At 50.1% G+C, this 10,000-nt stretch overlaps 1 protein-coding gene across 4 annotated transcripts in view; it reads right to left on the bottom strand.

Annotated features, from left to right (window-relative positions):
• The window catches only part of agap1 (ArfGAP with GTPase domain, ankyrin repeat and PH domain 1), a 134,355-nt gene that overhangs the window by 41,924 nt on the left and 82,431 nt on the right, over window positions 1–10,000 (bottom strand). For all 4 annotated transcript variants that reach the window (XR_013811799.1, XR_013811800.1, XM_079734727.1 and 1 more), the window contains exons 9-10: window positions 9,613–9,705; window positions 1–74 (exon numbers count right to left, since the gene is read on the bottom strand). The exon at window positions 1–74 is cut by the window's left edge and continues 31 nt beyond it. Coding sequence is in view for 2 of the 4 variants with exons in the window: in XM_079734727.1 (XP_079590853.1) it covers window positions 1–74; window positions 9,613–9,705 (167 nt within the window). In the remaining 2 variants the exon portion in view is untranslated. The remainder of the gene's footprint in view (window positions 75–9,612; window positions 9,706–10,000) is intronic.

Raw genomic sequence — 10,000 nt, 5'->3', positions numbered from 1 at the left:
TTGTCACACAGCGTGACGTACTTCTTCTTCCACTCCTTGTTCAGTGTCTTGCCGCTCCGCTTCAGTAGCATCCCCTGAACGACAACAACAACAACAACATAGTCAGGACCCAACACACACACATTTAACTTTGTTTATAGAGCACTTTTCATACACGGGGCAGAATCAAAGTGCTTCACGTTGAAACAAACAGGGTTGAAACACGACGTGATGAGCGATTCATGATCACAGTACGTGACATTTGGCGCTGCTTTTTGTAAACAGAACTGCGTACGACCCATATGACGTTTAAATATAGAGCGGTATGTGTCGGGATGAACTGTACACTGTTCTGGAGGGTCTGACAAATTACAGTGCGAACAATATAATTATACAAGGCTAGTCGAAATGGAGAGGAGAGGGGAGACAAGAGGGGGGAAAAGAGAGGAGACGAAGAGATGAGAGAAGAGGGGAGAAAAGGAAAGGAGAGAAGAGTAGAGGAGAGAAGAGGGGAGAAAAGGACACGAGAGAAGAGGAGAGGAGAGGGGAGACGAGGAGATGAGAGAAGAGGGGAGAAAAGGAAAGGAGAGAAGAGTAGAGGAGAGAAGAGGGGAGAAAAGGACATGAGAGAAGAGGAACGGAGAGGGGAGACGAGGAGAGGAAAGGGGAGACGAAAAGAGGAGAGGAGGGGAGATGAAGAAAGGAGACGAGGAGAGGAGAGGGGAGAGAAAGAGGGAAGAGGGGAGACGAGGAGAGGAGCAGACAAGGAGAGGAGGCGAGGAGAGGAGGGAAGAGAGGAGACAAATAGAGGAGAGAAGAGGGGGAGAGAAAGAGGAGAGGAGGGGAGATGAAGAAAGGAGACGAGGAGAGAAGAGAGGAGGAGAGACAAAGAGGAAAGATCAGCAGTTAATTACCCCTCCTCATGGAGCCTCGTTAACATCCTACTCTCACACACACTTTCTCTTATCAACCTCTCTCGGCTGAGAGGCCGTTTAGGACCACCGCCCACACACACCTCATTTCAACTGGAATCATTAGGGGGGGGGGGGAGAGAGAGAGAGAGAGAGAGAGAGAGAGAGAGAGAGAGAGAGAGAGAGAAAGAGAGAGAGAGAGAGAGCGAAAATTAAAAAAAGAATGAGCAGTGTTTGCGTGTGTGTGTGTGTGTGTGTTCACAGTGAACGCCACCGTCGACTGATTAGCAATTACAGCGGGGGCCGCAGCGCGTGTCACTTCACCGGACCCCCAGCAACATTAACGCGCCGCCGTTTATTAATAGAGTCCAGCCGCCAGGGAGGGGGAGGGATGGGGACGGGGGGATGTTTGATGGACAGCAGTCTCCTCCCCTGCCCCCCGCCCCGCCCCCCCTCCTTGTCTCCGCCTCCACACCGCCATTCAACCAGCTTCAAGTTCCATTAGAGCGCCTGCCCGTCACCGTGGAGACCGTCGGCGGACCGTTCCGCAGTGATTGGCGTCCGCAATTGAAAGGCGAGACATTTAGAACAGTGAACACAAGCACCGTAATAATAAATATATATAGGTAGATGCTGGGTGTTGTTTGTTAAAATATGTGTCTGATTTTAAGAGGTCAGAACTGTTAAGAGCGTGTGAAAGATGCTAATAGTTCTCTTTTGTGAACCGGGGTGTGGTTCCCTTGTCATGCTAGCTTTGGGAAACACATTTGCATGCGCTCATTTGAAATTGATCAATATGTGTGGAATTCCATAGCATCCGCAGAACAGCGTGCAACTAAATGGGTAATTTAACTTAATTTATGATACTTTGAAGTAAATTGTCTTGTTCACATTAGTGTTTACATTAAGCTAGCTAACTGACTAGCTAGTTAATTAAATTTCCCTACTGTCCAAGTAAAATGTTGTTATTAAGTTAATTTATTAATTGAATAAGTGTACATGAGTGCAGATTCTTGTGATACCCCATGATGAGCTAACAATAGTACGGCAACAGCATAATGATAGCACTAGACCAACAACACCATGATAATGCCCAAAATATTAAAATGAATATATTTTAAAACCAAATTAGTATCCTTACACATCCTAAGTTTATGGATGCTTAGGTTATACTTTTGTGAGTACATTTCTTTTAGTGTATTTAATATTTTACGTGTATTAGGCACCACTACCATGGGCCAATGATGGTACCTAACTGTTCATTGACCAAACTACTTTCAAACTACAAAACACCATTTGGGATGTAAAATCCCTGCTGTAGCCAACGTTGAGCAGAACGCTGAGACGCAATCCTTCCTGAACGTTAAAAGGCCGCTTGATTCATCTCCGCAAATGCTAATCTCGGTTTAACTCAACCGGGTTCATCCCTCTTCGGAGGGTTAGCGTGTTGAGACACACACACACACACACACACACACACACACACACACACACAGAAGGTCTGACAAGAGCCACACACACGCATGCACGCATCGTACGAGCCAGTTAATCAATTTAAGCCGCCTATCCATTGCAGGGCAGACGACAAGTGATCTGTTGGGCGCACGAGCCGGGGTAAAAAGAGAGGCTAATTGTACGCCAACGTCCACATCCCCCTGATAGGTTACGCCTTGCATTACTCACCGAACCCCACCCCTCCCAACACCCCCTCCAGGCACAGTGACACACTCACCACGCCGCCTCTTACTTTACCTCCAGAGGGTGTGTTTTAAAGAGGGCGGCGGGTTTTGGGGGATCTGGACAAAAGGAGAACGCGTGTCAGGGCCGAGACTGAGTCTGTACGCCGTAAAGCACGACTGCTTTGTCTCGCTGAGGTATTACGCCGCTAATGCCTCGTAAAAGGTCGCTAGCCGCTGGCTCACGGCGGAGAGGAGGGGGGACGTAACAATTCGTCAGGAGTGTTTCCCTCCGCTCGGTTATGAGCCGGCAGCCGTCCCATGTCACGTCGGGACCGTCGTGCGGATGAGAGTCTCATCCGACCGGCCCCCCGACAAAGAAAGGATGCATCACAAAATGACAGAAAGTCCCTGGAAAGCTGGAGCCCCTCCGGCGGGGGGGACGACAGTGGAACGTGGGAGCCTCAGGGGTGGTGTCTCTGTGGTGGGCACGGTGAAGCCCCCCCCCCCCCCCCTCCCATCCACCACCACAAACCTCCGGTGAAGTATGGCAGGGTAGTGCTTAGTGAAAGGTCGCCGTCTGGAAGGGGTTTGGGATGATGAGGTCATTTGTTAGGGGAAGCGAGCGGCGTTGGATAACGTCCATGGGGCCAATGGATGGGGCCCGCACCGCAGGGCCTCTCGCATGATGGAGGGCCCTGACGGAGGCTGGGGACGCCAAGGATGTGGTCGGGGACTGAAGACACGAAGTTAGGACGGCTCCCGGAGCCCAACTGTAAATACATTGGTCCGCTGTCTAGGGTTCGGTCTCAAAAGAAGCTTTCCTTAAAATGTTGGAATTTGCCAATAGGGTATAAACCTAGCTTTCAGTGCTTTGTTTCAAGGACAAATATATTTTTATCTTTATACTGATGAGTAACTTCCAAGACATGAAGTTATTTCACAATTTCGTCCACTGAAAACACGGCGTGTCTTTAATAGATCGCTCAGAAAGAGGTTTCTAACAGAAGGTTTTGCTCTTTAAGTCGACATGTGTCAGATTGAACCCTCCGTCCTTCAGAATGACAGAATCTCAGTAACAGTAACTTCTGTCCCCTCGGACTTGCAGGGCAACAGTGGCGATAGTAAGAGTCTTGTAAACAAAGAGTTGTTCGGGCTGGTCAGCATTGACTATTTGTAGAAAATATCAAGGATAGATTAAGACTTTATTGATAACAATATTGAACTCAATATCAATTCGAATTCACAACAGATATATCCAAGTTATTTTAAGTTACAAGCTAGTTCACACTTAACTAGCTTAACTTCACACGTTTTAAACTTTGCTACTTTGATTACGAGAAAAGCAGCTCAGATAAGGAGACCGTCTGAAAAGAAAGCCATACGAAAAGGCGACAAAGAAAAAACGGGGGGGGGGGGGGGGTTAAAGAAAATGAGTAAACACACCGTCCGAAAGCCTCAGCATCTGGGGCGGTGGCGTCTCTGCTCTACAAAGAGAAACCTGGGGGCCACTCAAGGAGCCGTCAAAGCTCTCCATCACAGATAAGCTCACTTATCAAGGAACCCGCCTGGCCCAGGATGCCGGTCGGCCGTCGATACAAACTAATCTGTCCCCTAATCAGCCCGGACAAAGGGACCCACTCCCAGTCCCCTGATGGGGCTGGACAACCCACTATTGGACCGGGGCGGGGGAAGCCGTTATCTCCTGAACACTGAGGACACAGACCCCAGAGGCATCGGGGGTTCCTTTTGTTCTTGGGCGTCCCCTGGGGGCGGGGGGCTAAATTGGAGGTGTCATGGCCTTACACCCACCCGTTGGATGGGTCCGAGGGGGAGGTTTGAAGGGGGGTCAACATGGGGAGGGGGTGTTGGGCGAAAGGGCTCGGTCCGAGTCTGAGTGAGAGGTGGACTCGCCCACGTTCGCAAATCAACGCCGGCCATCTGATCCGTGGCGAGGAGCAATCACGGGGCGTCGATCAAGTCCATGGGCAGTGTGTGTGTATGCGCTCGTGCGTGGGCGCGGGTGCGTTACGTGCGGACAGCAGGGTGACGGGGAACCCTGATCAGGATGTGTGACACGGGTCATCTCAAGCAGACAACGAGCAGGTGGGTGAAAGGCAGAGATGGTTGCCAGGTGACACCGATTGGCTATGGTTGGGCCAAGGGGTCTTTGTGGTTGGTTCAGGGTCTGCTCCTAAACGGAGAGTCTGCGGTCACGCTGGGGAAACAATTCGGTTGCTTCTACGAGTGCAGCTCTAGACATGGACCGAGTGGCCCTGCAGTTTATAACGGACTGCTGTGACCTACTGCGACTGAAATGACGTGTACAACGTACGTAGGCCCACAAATCCCACGCATGCTTGCATCCAGACTGGTGCACACGGACACACAGCTCTGATGATAGTCCTGCACCACCGTGACGAGGCGTGTTGAGGGCCCCCAGGACGGCAAAGGTTAGGGGGACGAGGCCCACTTGATCGAATTAAACTACAGAAGAAGAAAATAAAGAAATATAGAAAGAAAGAAAGAGAATAAGAAGGAAAATAAAGAAATATGGAAAGAAAGAAATAAAGGAGGATAAAAAGAAAGAAAGAAAGAAAAAGAAACAGAAGAAGAAGAAGGAGGAAGAGGAGGAGGAGAAGAAGAAGAAGAAGAAGAAGAAGAAGAAGAAGAAGAGGGAGAAGAAGCAGAAGGAGAAGGACAAGAAGCATCTCCACCCGCCCTCCCCCACTGCTCTCTCATCCTCCAGATTCATGTGGTCAGAGTCGGGAGCAATTCATTAAGGAACTCAATTATCTAAACCTTACTCGAGCAGTCTCAATTAATTAGTGCCTCTCAGGCCCCTCTCCTCTCAGACTCTCACACTGACAATTACAGATACAGGAGACCTTTCTCCCACCCTGATAAGCCCCCGCCCTCTGGGTGAATCCAGGCTAACCCCTTGACCCAACCTACACGTCAGCACGCACGACGGGACGCGCTAACAAACATGCACACGCAAATCTACAGACACACATATCTGAAGCCATCCGGGTCGGGATTGGTGGACAGGATGCTTAGAACAACACCGCCTGTCCCCCCCCCGTATCTCTCTCTCCGCCCCCCACCACCCAAAACAAAACTGGGACGTCCCGTGGAGACCGCCAGCCCATAATGAGCGCAATCTAAAATCACCCTGATTGACGTCTGCACTGCTCGTTTTAATCATCTCCACAAACCAGAAGCTAGGGGGGGATTGACTCCGCCCCCCTGTCCTAACTCCCTTCCTTCCTTGGGTGGGGGGGGGGGGCTAGTGTGCATGAAAATAAATGTCAGGAGGGGCCAAAATGGCACCTAGGGGCTCCAACCCTTCCCTGGGAGAGCGAGACGAAGCCGGCTCCGCTCCAGTTCTGGCGGGAAGGGGGGTGTGGGCGGGGCCCCGCGTCGCTCTCGTTAAGGAGCCTGATAGCGGCTCTTTAATATTCACCGTCTTAATTAGGGGCCGCCGTTAATTTCATTAAATCCCTTGGCTGCTAAATGAAGCGGATTATGAGACATCTTTTATTGCGAAGCGTGAAATTACAGCCTGCCCGCTGCCAATGGCGGGGCAGAGACTAATGAATTACAGGGTAAATAACACCCGAATTAACCATCCAATTTAACCGCTCTCTAAACGCCCCCCGCGCCAAGGGTGGGGAGGTTAGGGGACAGGGGGGGACGGAGGGGACGGAGGGGACGGGGGGGACGGAGGGGTGACGGTGGTGTTGTTGGTGGCTGGTTGCAAACAAATGAGACTTGTTAAAATCGCCGGAGCACGACGTTCGTCTGGAGACAGAACGAGGCCGGGGGCGTGGCAGAGTTACGAAGGGCCGGGGAGCGCGTCGGGAAACAAACATCCGGACAACCCAGGGAAGGTGTGCGAATAACGTAAAAGGTGTCGATAGGTCTGGAGGTAACATCCGTCCACCTTACCTCAGAGATGGGGTGCGTTTGTGCCAAGCGAGCGCTGGGAGTGATTCCGCAGAGTAGATGAATGAAAAACGCGACAAAATAAAATGCGACCAAAAAAAACAAATCTCACACACGCACACGCACACACACAATCTGCTTTCGCTTGTCGGCTTTACCAAAGCGTGGCGGCCCGGTGTCTCCTGACATCGACACACACACGGGTCTCTCTCTCTCTCTCCCCCCTTCTTCCTCTCTCGCCCTCCCCCGCTCGCTCGCTAATTATCGGCTAATTAGCAGCGCCGAGCAGATGCCGGCGGAGCCGCGGCGCCATAAACACCGTCGGTAAACAAAAGCTGGCCTGCGTCCGCCTCCGCCGCTCGCCACGTGAGACGGGCCCGGCGCGAGGGGACGCGGCGCCGCGTGGCGCGGCGTCGGCGCCGATTTGTGTATCCGTCTCATCCGGGTTGGGTTTGATCCCGTAATAGACGGGTCAGGATTCTTCGTTTTTTGGATTTCTACGCCGCCAAATTCTTTTGCCAACTGTGAACGATGAATCAACCCCCCCCCCCCCCGATCTGCCCTCAACCTCAAACCTCCTCAGACGTGGAATAAGTATGCATGCGCGCACGCACACACACGCACGCACACGCACACACACACACACACACACGCAAGCACCTCTAAGGTAGATGTCCTCCATTTGAGTCATTAGAAGTATAAGCGCTTATGAGACGATGGATATTACACATTATATAAGAAGGGGGCATATGTCTGCCTGTGTGTAATATGACATCTATCTATTCATCTATCTATCTATATTATATATGTAGGGAAATCTGTCTGTGTGTAGGACGGTAGATGTGTGAAGGGATGTGTGTGCGTGCATTCGTGTGCGTGTGCGTGTGTGTGTAGCAGTGGATGTGAGGATCTACAAGCTTTTGGCCGGCAGTAATTGCCGCCGAGTGGAAACCCGCCCAGTTCTTGTTAGAGGCTGCGAGCTCCGCCACCTGTGTGTGTGTGTGTGTGTCGGTGTGTGTGTGTGTGTTTTAATGAGCGCTGGGATACTTAATGATGGCACTCTTTAACAAAGGACTTACAGAAGCACAGGGTGGTGTCAGCTAGTAAGTAGAGAGAGAGAGCGAGCGCGAGAGAGAGAGAGAGAGAGAGAGAGAGAGAGAGAGAGACAGAGACAGAGACAGAGACAGAGAGAGACAGAGAGAGAGAGATGCTCAGCAACGAAAGAGATGCCTACAATTCAAACGTATTTCTATTTAATCTCTCACAAGACTTCCCGCTTAGACGATTAAAACAGAAGTAAACTTCATTCACAGACAACAACATTACATCGCCCAACACACAGGTGTGTGTGTGTGTGTGTGTGTGTCCAGCAGGAGGGTAACTGGGAGGACTGGATGAGTAGAGCGCAGACCGCGGGCAGTGTGCACTCATTAAAAAGTGTGCAAGTGTGTGTATACACACACACACAGGAAAAACATTAATGGGGGAGAAAAAAACTGATTCCCGTACACACACATGTTTAAATGGCGGGAGAAACAGAACGAATGCAAGAGTACACACACATACACACACACACGCACACGCACACGCACACACCACATTGCTGCCAAACTACTTGCTGCTTCTACTACTGCTCTTAACAACATTTCTTCTCTCTGTGTCTGTCCGTCTGTCTGTCCATCTTTCCAATCAGATAGGGGAGGATTACATGAAAATACACACAGAGGGAGAGAGAGACAAAGGAGGGAGAGAGAGGGATGGTAGGGAGAGAGAGGTGGTGGGGAGAGACAGAGGCTAAGGAGATAGAGACACTAGGGAGAGAGACGGTAGGGAGATAGAAGAGGTAGGGGTAGAGAGAGAGAGAGACGGTAGGGAGAGAGAGAGGTACTGAACTAGACACAGGTTCGGCTGTCACACACAGATAAACACACACACCTCATTAAAACATGGCTGCTCTACAAAGTATCAACATCAGCGTCGGTTAACAACGTGATGAAGTAGTAAACAAAACATAGTAAACTTTGAAGCTTTGTACAGAAACACAAGCTTCACGCACACCGCCGGACACAGCGTCCTTCACTAAAAGCTTGACAGATGTCATAGTTTATACGGTATATAGACAGTCTATACGTTAAATGGCACTCCCTGACCACATGGGGCCGCCTGCACGTCCTGGTGAAGTTCGAGTTCGGGATTGAACTTGATATATTATATATAGTATAAATAAAGTTGCTATAGTTAAGATTTAAGAGCTGATTAGGGTCTGTAATTTGTTAGAAATGGCCTAGCCATCTGTCAGCTGTTATTAAGTGAAATGCTCTGTGATAATATCGGTTTCTGGTTGACTGCGCCTGTCTCCATATGAGACGATTTGCTAGACCGCTCCTAGCTATTTTCTGACCAATCAGGTCATCTCATCCCTAATTGGTTTGAGGAATTCATCCTGACCATTAATTGCAGGTGTGTGAACGCAAAACTCCTCAAATTCAAGAAACATAGGGAGGGAAAAAGCAGAGGGAGGAGATGTTTTTTGGGGTTGGTTGGTTTTAAGATCTTGTCCTCTTCTGCACTTTTTTTTAAAACTCACAAATCTTACATACAGCCCCTTTAATGAGTCATAATTGCATACTTTTAATTGACAACTTTGGAGAAAGACTAAATTACCCCAAAATGTTTTTAATTGCCTGGCGCTGTGGATGAAACGTGTGGGACAGGAAAATAGAGGGGATAACTCGGGTTCCACAACAACTTTGGTTTTACAAATGAAAAGCGCCCCCCCCTCCCCCCCTTGGTGCATCGCTCCTCAATAGACTGAAGACGGAAGATGAACAGAGAGACGTAAAGACAGAACCAGAGTGAGAGAGAGAGAGAGAGAGAGCGCCAATGGGGAGTAATGGGCAGAACGGAAGGCTGTTCTCCCTCTCTCTCTCTCCCTCTTCTTCTCTGTCTCTTAATGACCTCCTCTTTCCTTCCCAGGAGAGAACCACACCAGTCTAATTGATGTCAAGGGTGCGATATCACTATTAATCAGCTATGAGAGCGAGAGGGAGACATGGGGAGAGAGGGCGAGAGAGCGAGGGGAGAGGGAGGCCTCTGACCTGTTTGATGGGTATGGCCCGGCCACTCCCGATGCTGTCCGCCCGGTTCTCCAGGCCCTTCTTGTCCTTGTCCGGGTCGCTGGGCTTGCGGGACTGTGGAGAGAACCAACATGGCCGTCATCTTGTGTCTGTATGTCTTTTGTCAGTGTGTGTGTGACGTGTAAGTGTGTGTGTGTGTGTGTGCGTTCGTGCCTGCCTGTGTGAAAGTGTGTTTGCCCTTATTTGAAATGAACTGTGCACGTTTTTTTGTGTCCATGCGTGTGCGTGTCTGTGTGTGCATCTGTTTGTGTGGGATTGTGTGTGTATGTGTGTGTGTCTGTGATTGTGTTTGCGTGTGTCTTTTTTTTCTGTGACTGTGTGTGTGATCGTGTGTGACCGTGCGTCTGTC

This window comes from Pollachius pollachius (genome assembly GCF_949987615.1).
Source record: "Pollachius pollachius genome assembly, chromosome: 4".
NCBI classification, from domain to species: Eukaryota; Metazoa; Chordata; class Actinopteri; order Gadiformes; family Gadidae; genus Pollachius; species Pollachius pollachius.
This window is presented reverse-complemented; position numbering and strand designations above follow the sequence as displayed.